The sequence below is a fragment of the Bubalus bubalis genome, chromosome 9 (genome assembly GCF_019923935.1).
Source record: "Bubalus bubalis isolate 160015118507 breed Murrah chromosome 9, NDDB_SH_1, whole genome shotgun sequence".
NCBI lineage: Eukaryota > Metazoa > Chordata > Mammalia > Artiodactyla > Bovidae > Bubalus > Bubalus bubalis.
Genome location: NC_059165.1, coordinates 97,348,178 through 97,368,127, shown reverse-complemented (window position 1 = coordinate 97,368,127; position 19,950 = coordinate 97,348,178). Strand labels below are relative to the sequence as shown.

Genomic DNA, 19,950 nt, shown 5'->3' with positions numbered 1-19,950 from the left:
AAAGTGTGAGTCACTCAGTCCCATGTCAGACTCATTGCAACCCCTTGGACTGTAATCCTCCAGGTTCCTCTGTCCTTGGAATTCTCCAGGCAGGAATATTGGAGTGGGTAGCCATTCCCTTCTCCAGGGGATCGTCCCAACCCAGGGATCGAATCCAGGTCTTCTGCATTGCAGGAAGATTCTTTACTATCTAGGCCACAAGGAAAGCCAACAGAAACATGGAAGGAGTAGTCAAATGGTGGTGCAGACTTGGGGCAAGGTGCTGGTTCCTCCTCAAGGAGTATATATAACACTATCTTTGAGTTCTGAAGAACTGTATCCCTGATCCAGGAGGAGGATGGTAGCTTCAGGCTGAGTGCAAGATTCCTGGAGCACTGCCCTGTTACCTCAACACCAAACGATCAGAAGAAAGTCATACACTCTGTAGCCCTCACTCCCAATTTTTCCTTCCTTTTCTGGACACAGTGATGACATCCTGTTAGGCCTCTTGTTTGGCCCCTGTCTGTTACAAGTACTTATATCTCTGACAGTTTCAGGCTAAATTTTTGTTACTACAAGGGTGGATGTCAGTTTCAGACATAAGATACCTCGATTTAGAACAGGTGGAGAGAAACTTCTACTCTACTAAGCAGGACAATGTTCATTCTCAACAGAAAGTAGTTACAGAAGAAAGATCTCTGCTCCAATTCTCAAGAAGTTATCTTCAGTATGAAGTCCTGGCAGGGGAGGGGGTTGGGGGGCAGATTTTTAGGGGAACCACTGACTGAAACCACCAACTCTGGCCAAGCATGACAGCAACCACTTGTTTGGGTTATCTTTCAGTGGGAGTTCCTGGTAAGGGATGTAGAACTAAAAAGCTACGACCAACTGAAAGAATATGGGAAAGGTCAGAAGTAGGTAGGGATGCAGTCTATATGTCCTACTGACCTCCTGGGATTCTTCTCGCTGGAATCCATCTTGGTTGAGTAATGCGTGCCACCAGGAAGGACCCTGAGTCAGAATGATTGGCCAGAGACAACCCAGAAACTAACCCCATTACCATAAAACCTGAAACTGTGAACCATGTGGCAGAGTAGTTCTGAATTCCCTTACTCTGCTTTGTTCTGCCCAAGCACCCTTTTCCAATAAAGCCTCTTGCTTTGTCAGCATGTGTGTCTTCTTGGACAATGCATTTCCAAGTGTTAGACAAGAGCCCTCTCTCAGACGCTCTCTCCTCTTTTTGTTTTGCAGCCATAAACCACTATTCATCTCCAGCACTATTCCATCTTCCCCAACTGAAATTTGTCTCTATTAAACCCTAACTCCCCATTCTTCCTCCCAAAGATTCTGGCAACGACCATTCTAATCTCTATCTGTATGAGTTTGACTACTTTTGGTAACTTCTAGAACTGGAACCATTCTATTTTTCCCTATTATGTCTGACTATATAATATGACCAGGAAGAATTTAGATGGAATGACAAGGAGAATTATTAGAAAAATTGAGAATTGTCTTTGCTCTAGAAGGTAGTCTCTCGTCATTCTTGGGAAATCATAATCCTATTTCCCAAAAGTACTAGTTGAAAACTCAGTGTTATAGTGTCCAAATTCAGTCCCAAAATATCCTGGTTAAACAGGAAATTAGTCAACCTACTTGCTCAAAAATCTGAACAACATTATTAAGAAACAAAAATATACTTAAGGTAGGATTTAAATCCACCTAACAAATGGGTGGGGGTGCAAATAATATGAAACCTATAGAAACAAAAAATAACAAAAAAGTAAGCTATGATTATTTTGTAATCATAGAAACAATACTGCTCATGACCAAGGGTCCGACATAATACATAAGAAAATTGAGAAGGGTATACTGATGTGCTATGCAAAATCCTGAATGGGCTATGACTCACATGGAGTGTCCAAATGATGTTACAATTCCATTACTATTCTAAGTAATTACTATTCTAAGTAATTCTACTATTTCCAGCTATTCTAAGAGGAAAATTTTTGTGGACTGAAAGATGAAAGCCAGATAGGTATATATACACTATGGAACTGCAGATTCAAATCATTTGTTGCATATATGTGATTTTACTGCCTTTTCCAGTCTTATGAACCCAAAACAATATGGCACAGGTGTTGAGATTAGATTATTCTGCAGAAAACCCTCCACAGGAGGATTGAAATTAGGCTTTTCTGATGATAATTCTCCACAGGGCACTCTTGATGTCCTTGTTCCTTAGACTGTAGATGAAGGGGTTCAGCATAGGGGTGACTACAGTGTACATCACCGAGGCCACTGCACTCTTCCTGGGGGAAGATAAGACAGTTGAACTAACGTACATCCCAAGGCCTGTTCCAAAAAATAAGCAAACAACTGACAGGTGAGAGCCACAGGTGGAGAAGGCTTTGTACTTCCCATCTGATGAGGAGACTCTTAGAATGGAGGATATAATTCGAGCATAAGAGTAAAGGATTCCTAAGAGTGGAACTCCACCAAAGATAGTACCAATGAAATAGATTAATAGGTTACTGATGGAGGTGTTGGAACAGGCAAGGTTGACAAGTTGAGGAGGATCACAAAAGAAATGAGGGATTTTTACATTTGTGCAGAAGGTAAGCTGTAACATCATCAAGTAGTGCAGCAGGGAGGTCAAAAAGCTGATGAAAAATGATGCCAGGACCAACATGCCACAGGTACGGGGATTCATGATGACCAGGTAGTGTAGAGGGTTACAAATGGCCACCAACCGATCATAGGCCATCACTGTCAGGAGGAGACTCTCCAAAAATGCAAAAAGAGAAAAAAAGGTTAACTGAGTCAGACACCCTCTATAGGTGATGGATTTGTTGTATGTCTGGAGGTTCACCAGCATCTTGGGGATGGTGGTGGTGCTGATACTGATGTCAGCCAAGGACAAACTGGAAAGGAAGAAATACATTGGGATGTGGAGGTGGGGATCAGAGCTGATGACTAGGATGATGAGCAGGTTCCCAAACAAGGTCACCAGGTACAGGGACAGGAAGAGCCCCAAAAGAAGGAGCTGCAGGTTTGGATCATCTGAGAGGCCCAGGAGGAGGAATTCTGAGACACCTGTTAGATTCTGTGATTCCATGTAGATGGACCACCTTTTGAAAAAGAAGAGAGTGTTTAATACAGGAAATAAATATACAGGAACCTGAATAAATGTCCATACTTTGGATTCAAACAATTCACACGTAATGTATTCAGGCTTGAGTATCAAACACGGAAGTACATGCAGCAGTATTTCTCAATTAAGAGCTCTTCTTTATTGATGCCAAGAATATTCACTTGTCTATACACCCATTTTAGAGTCAGGGGGCCAAAGAATATGAGTGAAGTAAGGAGATTGTGAAATAACAAGTCCATACACACAGCAAATTATGTGCCCCCTACTTTTGAAGGGAAAATATAGAATAAAATGTATTCTCCTTCTTAAAAATATAGTTCTGATTAAAGTACATTACAGTGGAAATAATTGATGGCATCACTGACTCAATGGACATGGGTTTGGGTGTATTCTGGGAGTTGATGATGGACAAGGAGGCCTGATGTGTTGCAGTTCATGGGGTCGCAAAGAGTCGGACACAACTGAGCGACTAAACTGAACTGAACTGAACAGTGGAAATAGATGGGGAAACAATGAAAACAGTGAGAGACTATTTTTCTGGGCCCCCAAATCACTGCAGATGGTGACTGCAGCCATGAAATTAAAAGATGCTTTGCTCGTTGGAAGAAAAGCTATGACCAAACTAGACAGCATATTAAAAAGCAGAGACATATTTTGCCAACAAAGGTCTATCTAGTCAAAGCTATGGCTTTTCCAGTAGTCATGTATGGATGTGAGAGTTGGACTATAAAGAAAGCTGAGCACTGAAAAATTGATGCTTTTGAACTGTGGTGTTGGAGAAGACTCTTGAGAGTCCCTTGGACTGCAAGGAGATCCAACCAGTGCGTCCTAAAGGAAATCAGTCCTGAATATTCTTTGGAAGGACTGATGCTGAAGCTGAAACTCCAATACTTTGGCCACCTGATGTGAAGAACTGAGTCATTGGAAAAGACCCTGATGCTGGGAAAAATTGAAGGCTGGAGGAAAAGGGGATGACAGAGGATGAGATGGTTGAATGGTATCACCGGCTTGATGGACATGAGTTTTAATAAGCTCCGGGAGTTGGTGATGGACAGGGAAGACTGGCGTGCTGCAGTCCATCGGGTCACAAAGAGTTGGACACAAGTGAGCAATTGAACTGAACTGACTGACAGTGGACTATTACTGAGCCATAAAAATAACAAAATAATTTCACCTGCAGCATGTACCTAGAGATTGTCATACTGAGTGAAGTAAGTCAGACAGAGAAAGACAAATATCATATGATATTATATTTGTGGAATCCTAAAAAAAAGGGTACAAATGTATTGCTTTACAAAACAGCAATAAAGTTACAGATGTAGAAAACAGACTCATGGTTACTGGGGAGTAGGGGACAGGATAAATTGGAAGGTTGGGATTGACAGGTATAACACTCCTATATATAAAATAGATAACTAATAAGGACCTACTGTACAGTACAGGGAACTCTACTCCATACTCTGTAATGGCCTATATGGGAAAAATAATCTTAAAAAGAGTAAAAGTACAGATATGTATTAAAGACTCACTTTGCTGTATACCTGAAACTAACACAACACCATGAATCAACTATATCCTAGTAAAAAAATTAAAGTACACTTATAAAGCATTCAAATGTACTTTATCTCATTCAAATACAGTACAAAAATTCCCTTAATTTATAGGGTAATCCTAAATACTTAAAACCCATAATCACTGGACTATAAATTAAACTCAAATATTCATAGTCAGATACCATTTTTATGTATCAATTATCTTTTAGAATGTTTCTTCATTTGGGTTTAAAAAATATTTATTATTTATTTGTCTGTGCCAGGTCTTAATTGTAGCACATGGTATCTCTGTTGCAGCATATGGGATCTAGTTCCCTGACCAGGGATTGAACCTGGTCCCCCTGCATTGGGAGCATGGCGTCTTAGCCCCTGGACCATGAGGGAAGTCCTTTTATTTAATTTTGACATCTGTCTTTCTTGGAGTAAAATGCTCATTCCAATGTGCAGATTGTCTGATCAATGTCTCTTAACATACACATCCAACACAAATATTTAGCCTTGATGGGCTTCGCATTGAAATATGTAAAATATCATATATGAAACAAGTTGCCAGTCCAGGTTCGATGCATGATACTGGATGCTTGGGGCTGGTGCACTGGGATGACCCAGAGGGATGGTATGGGGAGGGAGGAGGGAGGAGGATTCAGGATGGGGAACACATGTATACCTGTGGCAGATTCATTTTGATATATGGCAATATATTGTAAAGTTAAATAAAATAAAATTTTTTTAAAAAAGCGCAAAATCATATGACATCACTGATCTTAAAGATAACATTAATATATGATACACCAGTGATTCAGTAATAATTAATAAACACTGCATACCTATTGTTTTGCAGGTTTTTTTCTATCAGTGTTACACACTCTTGGAGAAAGATCTGAGGCTGAGTTTGCTTTTTCTTGTTTTTGTTTGCAGTGGCTAGGTAACACTTCTTAAATAAGTCTCTAATCCTAAACATATATGAAGAGTTGATTTCTCATCAAATCTAACTCTCATAAGAACAATCAAGAAATTCCAGACCAAAGCCAGGTCTCAAACTCTAAGCTGGTCTTCTTATGCCAGCTTAAAAGCCTTTTCAAGTCATTCTTTCTTATCAAGTAATTGTGTTTCTCCAACATTGAACTTCCTGAAGGCAATGCAGGTCTTCATTTCTCCTGCCAGGTCAAAACAAGATATAATATGGGAAAAATCAAAAGGGAGAAAACCAAAGACTAATATCACAAACACTGGGGTAGTTTATTCATCTATAAAATGAGTATATTAGTTTCACAGACCTAACCAGGTTACTGTAAAGTAGTAAATTAAAATAAAGATAAAGTACTTCAACAGTGGTGTCAGTGTTAGTTCATCTTTATAATTACCTTTTTTAAAAACTTTTTATTTTGTATTGGTGTATAGGTGAATTTTTTTCACTTTTTAAAAAAATATTAAAAATTTTTAAATATAAATTTATTAATTTATTGGAGGCTAATTACTTTACACTATTGTAGTGGTTTTGTGATACATTGACATGAATCTGCCATGGGTGTATATGGTGATTAACATAAAATGTTCTGATAGTTTCAGGTAAACAGCAAAGGGACTCAGCCATACACATACTATAATTACCTTTTGATCTTTTATAATTTAACTATGGACTGGCTACAGCCTAGAAGCAATTAAACCAGAATCTCTACCCATAGGTCCTTTTGGCATATTAACATACTGCCAGGGTAGAGAACCATTGTCAGGCAGTCAATTGATATTGCATTCATGTTACCTATTATTAACATCATTATTATACACTTCACATATTAAAATATATTTAATAATGTCACTCAGTCGTGTCCGATTCTTTGCGACCCCATGGACTGTAGCCTTGTACTCCTCGGTCCATGGGATTTTACAGGCATGAATACTGGAATGGGTTGCCATTTCCTTCTCCAGGGGATCTTCCTGACCCAGGGATCAAACCCGGGTCTCTGGCATTGTAGGCAGACGCTTTACCGTCCAAACTACCAGGGAAGCCAATACTTGGCATTAGAACTTATATTTATTACTGAAAAAAAAAAACCACAGAGGGTTTGCTATCCCTATATGGTCCTATTCCCCTGCATTTCAGTGTTGTTCAGGATAAACATTGTCATGAATTCAATAGATGTATTTTCCTTTCAGTGTGTCCATAATGTTTCTATTGACTTCTGTGTTTATAAGTAGTTTTCTTGCAAATTGGCCTAGATTCCAGCTGACATTAAGTTGTCATTTACCACAATATTGCATTTTAAGTACATATATCTATATACTTAAGGACATGTATCTATGTACCTATATCTCTTAAGTACATATATGAAGTATATATATATATATCTCTCTCTCAACACATAAAATGATGCACAGTATTACCTGAAGGTTAAATTTCATTTTTTTTTTTCAATTTCTTATTATGACACAGATAAGTGAATTATCATGCCACCCACCATCCTACACAAGTGAGGATTTCCAAAATATATATGCATACAAGAGTACTGTTTTAGTTTTAAAGATGGAAACTTGTGCAACTTTACTATTAATTACGTATTTTCCTAATGGAAATATCAGACAAAAGCAAATGTACACTCTGATTGTCAAGGTATAAAATCAGAAAGGTTCTTGAAATTTGACTAGCAAGGCTTTTCATGATAGAGTCATATGAACATTTCCATTTTTCAAAAAGAATGATATTTCCATGGCTCAGATTTACAAAATTGTCTGAAAAATGCATTATTATCCATAGAAAACCCTGTCTCTATAATATTCACATAAAAGCCCCCTGCAAATCACTTGTTCCATTCTACTAATTCACGGATAGACTCACCAGATCCCAGAAGAAACAATCCATGGTTCTAATTGCATTTGCTCATCTGGGACTAAAGAAGGTTTCAAAAGAAAATAATTCACTCAGAAGCTACAGAGACCTGGGACTGGAATTAAGAAGCCTTTGTGTGAGACCCACATCTTTCAGCCTTCTAAAGGTGGAGTGTGTGTAAATCTCTCCACTTCTATGCTGGTATCCTTTACACTGAAGTAGGATCAGTAATATCCATTTGTAGGACATGTGGAGGCTTCCCAGGTAACTCATTGGTAAAGAAGTAAAGGTGTAGTAGAATTAACAGGAGTGCCAGGCAGGGAGCTGTTCCCCCAGGTTTGGTGCAGAAAATGAAACCACCCCTCAACCTCCAATGAGCACTGAAGAATTGATGCCTTCAAATTGTGGTTCTGGACCTGAAGATCCCTCATGCTATAATGGAAGAAAGAAGATCCTGTGTGCTACAACTAAGACTAGATGCAACTAAGTAAATAAATATTAAAAAGAAATGTGGTGCTGGAGAAGATTCTTGAGAGTCCCTTGGACTGCAAGGAGATCAAACCAGTCAATCCTAAAGGAAATGAACCCTAAATATTCATTGAAAGGATTGATGCTGAAGCTGAAGCTGCAATACTTTGGCCACCTGATGCAAATAGCCAAAAGACCCTGATGCTGGGAATGATTGAAGGCAGGAGGAGAAGTATGAGATGGTTGGATGGCTTCATTGACTCAATGGACTTGAGTTTGAACAAACTCCAGGAGATGGTAAAGGACAGGGAAGCCTGGAGTGCTACAGTTCATAGGGTCACAAAGAGTCAGGCACAACTTAACAACTGAACAACAGCAACAACCAGCTCCAATAAAGAATCTGCCTGCCAGTGTTGGTTTGATACCTGAGTGGGAAAGATTCCTTGGAGTACAAAATGGCAACCCGCTCCAGTATTCTTGTCTGGAAATTTTCATGGACAGAGGAGCCTTGCTAGCTACAGTCCATGGGGTCGTAAAGAGTTGGACATGACTGAGAGCACACACACACATGCACACACAAACACAAACACCCTAAGTTACGCTTCTAATGTCAGGTTTAGAGCCTTTCAAGTAATTTCTCCCTTATAGTGAGTTCGTATGCATGTATGCTAAGTCGTTTCAGTCATGTCCAACTCTGTGCAATCCCATGGATTGTAGCCTGCCAGGCTCCTCTCTCCATGGGATTCTCTAGGCAAGGATACTGGAGTGGATTGCCATTCCCTCTCCAGGGGATCTCCCCAACCCAAGGATGGAACCACTGTCTCCTGCATTGGCAGATGGATTATTTACCCCTGAGTCACCAGGAAAGCCCAACAGAGAGTTTGCATTTGTCCTAAATTCAGCTCCCTGAATGCAAGTTGAGTTAGCAGGACAGGAATACTGTCTAGGCACCCTATGGGTGGAATTTCATTTTCTGCTTTCAAATCTGACTTTACACTTTATACCCCAGGGATTGATCAAAATTACATTAAATAAAACTGTTTCTATCCTAACTGTAAAATAATGAGAATGCATCTGACTTTCTTTGAGAGGTGAAAATGCATATAATAGGAAACAGGCTGCATAATAAACTTAGATCAGAACTTGGCTTTTAGAATCATTGAGTAAGGTTTTGTGATGTTGTGGTTACTGTTATCATTTTTTTAAATATTTTTAAATGAAAGGATTTTTTAAAATAATTTTTAAAATTTATTTTTGGCTATGGTGGATCTTCATTACTATGCAGGCTTTTCCCTAGTTGCAGCCGGATGGGGGCGGGCGGTGGCTATGCTTCATTGCAGTGCACAGGTTTCTCATTCCAGAGGCTTCTCGTTGCAGAGATGGACTCCAGTATTTGCTATCCATGGGCTCAATAGTTAGCAGCTCCAGGACTCTAGAGCACGTGCCCTTAATAGTTGTGGAGCACAGGATTAGTTGCTCCTCAGAGTGTGGGATCTTCCCAGACCAAGGATTGAACGCATGTCTCCTGCATTGGCCAAGTGAATTCCTTAACCCTGAGCCACCAAGGAAGCCCGTACTGTCATCATTTTCATCATCATCACCTTCACGATCATTTTGAGGACTTATTAGATGTTTTAGAAAGATCTATTTCCTGATCAGGTAGAAAAAATGACCAAAGAAGATAGAACCAGTGTGGGAGGAAAACAGAAATTTAAGTGAGTTATACAATCCCCATCACTAACAACAACATTCACTTCATAGGCCTCCGAGCCGAACTATGCATTTTGGTGCCCTCCCACTGGCTGTCCCAACTGTCCCACTACTCTGATGATTAGTAAACAAGTCTCCCCAGTTCCTTCTGCATTCAGTATCTCCCACTGCACTTGGCACTCACTGGGCTGTGCCGTGTCTCTGCTGGAGCAGGAATGCCCCTCCCATACCTGGTGTTACTTGAGGACAGAGGCTTTATCCTCAGGACTTCCAGTAAGACAGATTCATGTATGTGCCTTCTGGTACAGACAATAACTTCAGGAGCATGAGACACACAGATATGGAACCCACTGGCTGGAGCTGGCTATATAAAGGACTGGGAAGCCCAAGCTGATTATTTATAGTGATACAGCCTTGAGACTTCCATGCACATAGCAGATAATTAGCCAACTTGGTCCATGGTCTCTCTGTCTCTGAGGATTTGCTAATATCATGGTGGAGGAAAAGAAGTAAAGTGAATATGTTAGGAAGGATATAAACCTGTCCTCTTCTCAGGAGGGGGCTGACCTTTATGCCTCACCTCTGATTTCCAAGTTATTTACCTCATAAAGTTCAAACACATTTTTTAAATTAGAGAAAACAATATACGACTTTTATATCTGCAAATCTATTGAATCGGTCATGTAAGTGAGAGAGATTTAGGTCTTCCATACCAAAATTCTGATTGTATTTCTAATTTCTCAGTTTAGATTTATGTCTCTGAGAACTTTCTATTTTTTTATCCATAGCCCTGGTTTTGGGTTTAGGATTTTATGCCTTAGAGATTTATGTTTTTTGGTATTTTGAATGACAGCCCCAATTCTAGTTCTAATTTTACTGGAATATTAAGTTTAAAGTAATTTAACATTCTAGCTCAATTTTTTTTATCTTCAGGTGAGTTATGTTCTATGTGTACCTCCCTTTAGCTGGTTCTAATTTGTATCCTTTTGCTATAATAAAACTATTATAATGAGTAGAGTGCTTTTCTGAGATCTAAGTCATCCTAGTGAATGACAGAACTTGAGGGAGTCCTCTCAGTTTGAATCATGTTTGAGAATTATTGAATGTGAGGAAGTTCCCAAATTTGTAGCAAATTGGCCTATAACAAGGGTGGCCCTGGAGATGCTTGAACTTGTGCTGGTGTCTGATAGAGGGCAGTCTTGTGAGTGTTTCCTTAGACTCTGCCGATTCACAAACTCTTTGTAGTAAGGAAGGGAGTAGAAAACATCAAGCCAAGTTGAAGCCCATCAAAGGTCTCTGAAAACCACAAGGAAGCTCTGGAGCTACAGTGATCCTTAGAGTTGGCTGGAGTTGGGGCAAAGGAGCCAAATCCTTACATCCCCACATCACACAGTCATCAAAAGTGGACTGCTTGGGGGCTCCTCTAGCTGAGGCTGATCCCTCTAGGAGTTGATTGCTGATGGCTTAGTAACATCCAATGTTTAAGCACTATATCTTTCATTCCTGCAGGAGATTTTTTTATTGTGGTAAAACAACTGTCAACTTAAAAAATATTCATACCTAAGAAAACATAGGCAGAGCAGTCTATGACATAAATCACAGTAAGATCGTCTCTAAAAGTAAGTACATCTCCTAAAGTAAAGGAAAAAAACAAAAAACAAAAAGAGACAAATGGGGCCTAATTAAATTTAAAATCTTTTGCAAAGCAAAGGAAACTATAAACAAGGTCAAAAGACAACCCTCAGAATGGGAGAAAATTATAGCAAATGAAACAACTGATAAAGGATTAATTTTCAAAATACACAAGCAGTTCATGCACTCAATACCAGAAAAACAAACAACCCAATCAAAAAGTGGGCAAAACATCTAAACAGACATTTCTCCAAAGAAGACATACCGATGGCTAATAAACACAGGAAAAGATGCTCAACATCATTCATTATAAGATAAATGCAAATCAAAACTACAGGGAGATATCACTTTTGATATCAATTTGAGTCAATTGCTAATGAGGTGGACAAACCTAGAGTCTATTATACAGATGAAGTAAATCAGAAACAAATATCATATCTTAATGCATATTTATGGAATCTAGAGAGATGGTGATGATGAACCTATTTGCAGGGCAGCAATAGAGATGCAGACATAGAGAACAAACTTGTGGACAAGGCAGGGGAAGGATAAGGTGGGACAAATAGAATATCAAGGAAACATATGCACTATCATATGTAAAATAGATAGCCAGTGGGAATTTGCTGTATGATTCAGGGAGCTCAGTCGGTGCTCTGTGACAACCTAGAGGGGTAGGATGGGGTGAGAGGGAGGTTCAAGAGGGAGAGGACATATATTTACATATGTGTACCTATGGCTAATTCATGTTGACATATGGCAGAAAACAATACAACAATGTTAAGCAATTATCCTTCAATAGAAATTAAATTTTAAAAATATATTCATGACCTAAGAGTTGAGAGTTATGCTTTATTCAGCAGGAACTTTTAGGACTTAAGCAGGGAGACATCTCAAGTAACCCTGAAAGAAATGGTTTGAGGAGGCTGAGGGAGGAGGTGGGTTATATAGAAGTTTCTCTACACAAAGGCAAGTAGTCTGAATGTTGAAACTATTTTTGTGAATTAAAGGAAACCAGATATCCCAAGTTAAGGAATTTAGTGCTTTTCTGTGTATGGGAAGATTCAAGAGTCTGGGCTCATTACTGAAACCATTCCTTTCATATGCATCTCAGCTATCTGAGGCCAGTATCCTGTGTTTTTCACATCCTGAGCTCCCTATGGCTCACCATAGAGTAGCTGCAGTCTGATGGCTGTTAGATCACAAGCATTCTTCTCCTTCCTGAGTGCCCTTAGGGCTCACCATCTCACACTGGAGGGCTAGAATCACTAGTGACTGTGACATCCTTGTTTTCTGATATGGCAAGAAATACTCCATGTCTCACAACATAACATAAAACCTACCATCTAAAGTATTTTAACTGTACAGTTCAGTTGCCTTAAGTACCATCACATGTTTTCCAACCATCACCACCATTCACCTTCAGGACCATTTCATCTTCCCCAAGTGAAAATCTGTCCCCATTAAACACTAACTCCCCTTTCTTCCTCCCAAAGCCTCTGGCAGCTGCCATTCTACACTCTCTCAGGGGCAGTTCAACTACTTTAGGTCCTCGTTTCAGTGGAATCATTCAATTTTTACCCCTTTCCATCTGGCTATATAATATTATTGGGGAGAAGTTAAATGGAATGGGAAAGAGAATTATCAGAAAAATTGGGAATTGACTTTGCTCTGGTAGGTACTCTCTTATCTACTCTTTGGGAAGCATACGCTCAGTTTTCAAAGGAAAGTTCCAGTTGAAAACTCAGTTAATAGTTTCTCACTTCAATTTCAAAACACCCTGATTAAAATAGGAAATTCATCATCTTCAATTCAGTTCAGTCACTCAGTCATGTCCGACTCTGTGACTCCATGGTCTGCAGCACGCCAGGCCTCCCTGTCCATCACCAACTCTCAGAGTTTACTCAAACTTATGTCCATTGAGTTGGTGACTTTCTCAAAAATTAGACCAAGATCATTATGAACAAAAAATATACTAAATGTCTTGACCCTCATATTAAAGTGTGGGGGAAAAGCCATTGAAAACAGTATCAGTCAGTTCAGTTCAGTTCAGTTCAGCTGCTCAGTCATTTCTGACTCTTTGTGACCCCATGAATTTCAGCATGCCAGGCCTCCCTGTCCATCACCAGCTCCCGGAGTTAACTCAAACTCAAGTCCATCAAGTTGGTGATGCCATCCAGCCATCTCATCCTCTGTTGTCCCCTTCTCATCCTGCCCCCAATCCCTCCCAGCATCAGAGTCTTTTCCAATGAGTCAACTCTTCGCATGAGGTGGCCAAAGTACTGGAGTTTCAGCTTTAGCATCATTCCTTCCAAAGAAATCCCAGGACTGATCTCCTTTAGAATGGACTGGTTGGATCTCCTTGCAGTCCAAGGGACTCTCAAGAGTCTTCTCCAACACCACAGTTCAAAAGCATCATTTCTTCAGCGCTCAGCCTTCTTCACAGTCCAAGTCTCACATCCATACATGACCACTGGAAAAACCATAGCCCTGACTAGACAGATCTTTGTTGGCAAAGTAATGTCTCTGCTTTTGAATATGCTATCTAGGTTGGTCATAACTTTCCTTCCAAGGAGTAAGCGTCTTTTAATTTCATGGCTGCAGTCACCATCTGTAGTGATTTTGGAGCCCAGAAAAACAAAGTCTGACACTGTTTCCACTGTTTCCCCATCTATTTTCCATGAAGTGATGGGACCAGATGCCATGATCTTAGTTTTCTGAATGTTGCGCTTTAAACCAACTTTTTCACTCCCTTCTTTCACTTTCATCAAGAGACTTTTTAGTTCCTCTTCACTTTCTGCCATAAGTATAGAAACAATATAGCAAAAATGAGAGGGCTATGATTATTTTGTAATGATAGAAACAAGACTGCCCATGGCCAGGAGTCCTGGATCATGCATAAAAAAGTGAGAATGGTATATTGATGTGCTGTGCAAAATCCAGGTGGGAATATGATTTAAGTGGGGGAGTCTAAAATAATTTATCAAACCATTAGAGTTATTCTAAGAGGGAAAATATAAGAAAGAAAAAAAATCTGACGACACCTTGGATCTATTTCTTTTACTTAACCTTTGCTTCCTGTTGCTTTTGTTCATGAAAAGGATACAATCTATACATAATGGCCTGCCTGCGGAACCCTGATCCTCTGCCTGAATGTTAAACCAAAGCGTCTTTGTTCAGGGAAGCACTCTGACCCTATCCATCTGTGAATGGCTGCAAGGAAAATGAAATTAACACCTCCCTTCCCCTGAGGTTGGTCATTTCAGGAGATAATTGACTTTACTTCCTTACCTCCCTTTCCCTTTTCTATAAAAGAATCTGGCAGCCAGGCCCTGATAAGATGGCTGTTTTGAGACACTAGCCTCCCATCTTTTCCATCTGCTGGGTTTCTAAATAAATTATTATTTCTTGCCTCAACACCTTGTCTCCTGATTTATTAGCTTCCAATGCAGTAAGTAAAGCAAGTCTGGACCTGGAAACAAACAGAAAGCAGAGATGCATATACACTATATAACTGGAGATTCAGAACTTCTCGTTGCACATATTTGATTTTACCACCTTTTCCAGTCTTTTGAACCAAAAGAAAAGAATGGAACAGGTGTTAAGATTAGGCAATCCTATGGGTAATCCTCCACAGGGCACTCTTGATGTCCTTGTTCCTTAGACTGTAGATGATGGGGTTCAGCATAGGGGTGACCACAGCATACATCACTGAGGCCACAGCACCCTTCCTGGGGGAAGATGAAACAGCTGAGCTGAGGTATACACCAAGACCTGTTCCATAAAACAAACAAACAATTGCCAGGTGAGAGCCACATGTGGAGAAGGCTTTGTAATTCCCACCTGATGATGAGACTCTGAGAATGGAGGAAATAATTCGATAATAAGAGTAAAGAACTCCTGAGAGTGGAACTCCACCAAAAATGGTACCAATAAAAAGGATTAATATGTTATTGATGGAGGTGTCTGAACAGGCAAGCTTGAGGAGTTGAGAAAGGTCACAAAAAAAATGAGGGATTTCCATATCTGCACAGAAGGTAAGCTGTGACATCATCAAGTAGTGCAGTTGGGAGGTCAAAAAGCTGGTGAAAAATGATGCCAGGACCAATAAGCCACAGGTGCGGGGGTTCATGATGACCAGATAGTATAGGGGGTGACAAATGGCCACCAACCGGTCATAGGCCATCACTGTCAGAAGCAGACTCTCCAAACATGCAAAAAGAGAGAAGAAGGACACCTGAGCTAGGCATCCTGCATAGGTGATGGATTTGCTGTGCATCTGGAGGTTCACTAGCATCTTGGGGACAGTGGTGGTGCTGATACTGATGTCAGTCAATGACAGATTGGAGAGAAAGAAGTACATGGGAGTGTGGAGGTGGGAATCAGAGATAAAAGCCAGGATGATGAGCAGGTTCCCAAGCATGGTCACCAGGTACATGGACAGGAAGAGTCCAAAGAGGAGGAGCTGAAGTTCTGGATCATCTGAGAGTCCCAGCAGGAGGAATTCTGAGACACATGTAAGATTCTGTGGTTCCATGTTGATGGGGCATCTTTTGAAAAAGAAGAGTGTTAAATAAGCAAAACAAATGTAGAGGCATCCAGATAAGTGTTCATACATTGGATTTAAGCAACCCATAAATAAAGTCTTCATACTTGAATATACACCCCAGTACTTCTGGAATATTTCTAAGTTCTCAGTTGTGAGCATGTCTTTATTGATGACCAAAATAGTCACCTCTTTCTTTGCACCCATTTATGTGGTGACCCAAGGATGAAAGAGCAGACAAAACCAAGGAGAGTCTTGGAATGCAGGAACAGAAAAACCAAACCCTTATCATCCTTCCCTCCTCCATGCTGTAACTATTATGGAACAGTATAACCTGTCTCCCCTCCTACGCCACAGGGAGAAGGTGTTTGCCCTACTCTTCTTCCTACCCAGTATACATGCCTCATACAATCAGCAAATGACCTGAAAGACCTCTATCCCACTTCTTGTACCCTGGCTATAAAAGTGGACTAAGGACCCCTGTTCAACGTCTGTTCTCCCTTGAGCTGGCCTGCTGTTCTAACAGCATCTCCCAGTCTAATAAACTTTATTTCCCTCTCATTCTGTCTCATGTCTGGAAATTCTTTTCCAACCCACACCCGGACCATGACATTTTACACATGGGACTAAAGAATATTAGAGAAGGAAGGACATTTTGAGATCACAAATCCAGGAACACAATAAAATATCTGTTTTTTTTTTTTGCTGTTTTTAATTTTAGTTGCTAGGTAATACTTCTTATATGTCTCCAAGTCTAAACATTTCCAAGGGGTTGATTTCTCATCAAATCCAACCCTTTTATGAATATTTGAGAAATTTAAGATCAAAGCCAGCTCGCAAACACTAAGTTGGCCTTCTTATGCCAGCTTAAGTCCATATTTTTTTTTCCTCTGAATTCATTTATTTAAAGATAAAACAGCCATTTGAGATCATGGAATACGATACCAACACAATAAAAGATGAGGAATTGTTATATTTTGCTTACATTAATAAATATCTTAAAAGAAGCAAATGTAGATTTTAAGATTTAAGACACGAATGACACAACTGAGAGTTTCTATCTAAGTTAACAGTGATACGGCTTGATTTTCAAGTTGAAAGATTTTTAATAACCTATATATTTCAATTAGATGGTGGCAAATAGAAAAGCATCTTTTGAGCTGAATAGTATACTGTTAAGCAGGAGTTTATTTTACAGCAGTCCATCATTCTCCTGGCCTCAGTTTGTGTGTAGAAGGCATACTAGACATCAGCAATTCACATCACATAAATGATCTACCACTCACAATGGTGCAAAATCTATTATGCATGTATTTGAATAGAAATTATTTTTAAATTCCAGAAAAAATGCCATTTGTGTTTGACAGATGTGGGATTTCCCAGTTTTGCCACTGATTAGCTATCTGAGCTTCACTTTCTTCACTGTTAAACTTTGACAGAACAGGAAGAAACTGCAAAATAGGCTTTAGTAGCCTTCAGTTTATCAGCTCTGATTTTCAAAACAAACTTTCAAAGTGATTTTCAACCTCCTTCTAACCTATGATTATCCTTTTCAAAATCTTTGTCCAAATCATTCAGAGTTCCTAACTTCTCCACTGAACACATTTTAACACATCTGCATGTGTTTATAATGACCAAAGCAAAGTTCACTATGTTAGTATGAAAGACTATCTGTACTCAGGGAACATTACAGCCTACCTGGGTATTCAATTCAGTACCCACCACTAGAAAATCTCTGAAAATTCTGTGTCTCTGTCTCCACCGTAACCTACACTGTTTTCAATCAAATACTCCATACCTGTATATGTTCCTTACCTCATATCAAGGGAAAAATCTGAAAAGTTTTTAGAAAACTGGCATTTGTGACTTGTCTATACAATTTTTACAATATTAGGACAGCCATGTTCTTTGCAGTATCCTGTAGGACAAGGCATCAAATATTTCAAAAGGCAGCCATACATTTTTCATATTTTTCTGAAACAGCTTATGTTCTAACACAATTTAAAAATCAAACTGCCAAGCAGTTTTGTTTCTACTCTTTTCATAGGTACAGAGCAGAGAATAAACCTAACAATGTCCACTTCTCTTAACTTACCACCAACATACTCATACAACTCTTGATTCATTCTAAAACGCATATTGATGCACTTGGCAAGACTATGATGAATAAAATGGCAAGCGGTAAATCTAATTCATGCCAGAAGACTGGAGAAGTTACACGGGAAGCACACACACACACAACTTCACAAAAGTTGGGAATACTGCTGATTTCAAATAAATGATGATCAAAGTGAGACTTTCATGCCTCAAGTCCCATTCAGTCAAAATCACGATTTGTAAGAACAAGTGGTGCCACCAGTGTCCAAACATAGAGCACAATGCCAATCCAACTAGAAGAGATTTTCACCCAGACAGCTGTCCACTGACTTTTCATCTCACGAGAAGGCTCATACCTGTACCAGTTGGTAAGGATCATCATGATATAAAGCGAAGCCAGGAAAAGCATGAAGTGAAAGAAGGAGTAACTATAAGTGACACCATCTCTTTCATTATCTACAGCTCGGTGAACATCATCACCATCCTCAAGTGACCCATCATTTCTGGCTCCACCATCTTCTATTAGTGTTGATTCATCACTTGTTAGAGTCAGTTTATTAACCTGACTATTGTTTGAAGTATGGATGCTTGAATAAAATACACACAGTAAAAAGAGGATTAGTCCAATAATTCCTTGAGTATGCCACCACTGTACAGACTGCCCCTCCTTCGAGATAGTGCTTGTTGTATTATATCCAATTATGTTCAGTAGACTTGGGTTACATTCTGTTTCCGGTTCATTGGTCACAGCAGACCATGTCAAATACATTGTGTAGACTGTAATCACTGAAGACTGTAACAAACCAGATCTTGGTTGTGATTCTTGGATTTTTGGCAGTATGGACATTATAGAAGCACCAAGGCAGAGGAGCATGTTGACACTGATGAATGCTTTGTTTTCTGCACAACTGGCTGGATGAGTATAGTAAACAAAAAACAGGATGATAGCAACTAAAGACAGCAGATGATTCAGAGCTGTAGCTGATAACAAATCTGCATACCAACATCTCGAGTTCCCCTCTTCCATTTTTTCAACCCATGATTCATTCCATGAATGGACAAAATCAATGAGTAAGACTAGCTGTATGAGAATGAAGCAAAAGGCACCTGCCATGCCTACATAAAACCACACAGTTGTAAAAGTTCCTTCTGGAATGAAGAAGGCCCCAATAATAATTGCAATTGCTGCAGCAAATTTAAAGAACCAGAATCCATTGTGTATTGCAGCTCTAGGGTCACTGCTGCTCTTCACTTTGATCATTAAGAGAGTGAGAAGAAGATAGAACATAGCCAAGCCAAAGCATAATCGGTATACAGCTTTATAGCCAACCAGAATATTACAAGGGACCATTCATTTCTCATTCTCACAAAATCCAGGAATCTTATTCAGCTGTTCTCCCATTCCAGGTATCAACATCACACAAGCTACACACATTCCAACAAGCAAAAAAAGTGTATAGATCAACCTAGTTACGGTGGAGTTATTTCCACTAGGATAGCATCGGCACAGCAAACACGGGGCACTGCCACACAAACATGGTATCCAGCTCGCCATAGAGCACAGCCCCAAGACGCTCCCCATCTCCACAATGTCGCAGGAGTAGCGTATGTCAACAAGATGGAGACAGCACCTTCTCTCGCCTTTCCCAGCTTATTTACTCTAAGTCCATATTTTTAAGACCATATTTCCTTATAGAGACTTTGCATTTCTCCTAAGGTCAGTTCCCTGAATGCTCAGGCTGAGTTATCAGGATAGAATACTGTCTAGAGGGGCTTCCCTGGTGGCTAAGTGTAAACAATCCACTTGCAGTGCAGGAGATGACAATTCAACCCCTGGATCAGGAAGATCCCCTGGAAATGGGTATGGCAACCCACTCTAATATTCTTGCCTAGGAAATCCCCTGGACAGAGGAGCCTGGCAGGCTACAATCCATGTGGTTGCAAGATTCAGACACAACTTAGTAACTAAACCACCACCACCTATACTGTA

At 39.8% G+C, this 19,950-nt stretch overlaps 3 protein-coding genes across 3 annotated transcripts; all 3 read right to left on the bottom strand.

The window, feature by feature from the left end:
- Positions 1-2,164: 2,164 nt before the first annotated feature.
- LOC102408959 (olfactory receptor 7E24-like) lies at positions 2,165-3,109 on the bottom strand. The gene has a single exon (XM_006057453.3). It carries the CDS (start codon positions 3,092-3,094, stop codon positions 2,165-2,167), a length of 930 nt encoding a protein of 309 aa, XP_006057515.2. The 5' UTR covers positions 3,095-3,109.
- An 11,815-nt stretch (positions 3,110-14,924) lies between these two features.
- Positions 14,925-15,911, bottom strand: LOC102409274 (olfactory receptor 7E24-like). Its single transcript, XM_006057454.3, has one exon. The coding sequence runs from the start codon at positions 15,852-15,854 to the stop codon at positions 14,925-14,927; it is 930 nt and encodes a 309-aa protein (XP_006057516.3). The 5' UTR covers positions 15,855-15,911.
- A 1,120-nt stretch (positions 15,912-17,031) lies between these two features.
- Positions 17,032-19,542, bottom strand: LOC102403760 (serine incorporator 1-like). The gene is given in 1 exon segment (XM_044948166.2): positions 17,032-19,542. A coding segment is annotated over 1 exon segment (1,362 nt). The 3' UTR covers positions 17,032-18,180.
- Between the last annotated feature and the right edge of the window lie 408 nt (positions 19,543-19,950).

Coding starts and splice junctions, on each gene's coding strand:
- LOC102408959 (XM_006057453.3), bottom strand. CDS start 3,094: ATGGAATCACAGAATCTAACAGGTGTCTCAGAATTCCTCCTCCTGGGC.
- LOC102409274 (XM_006057454.3), bottom strand. CDS start 15,854: ATGGAACCACAGAATCTTACATGTGTCTCAGAATTCCTCCTGCTGGGA.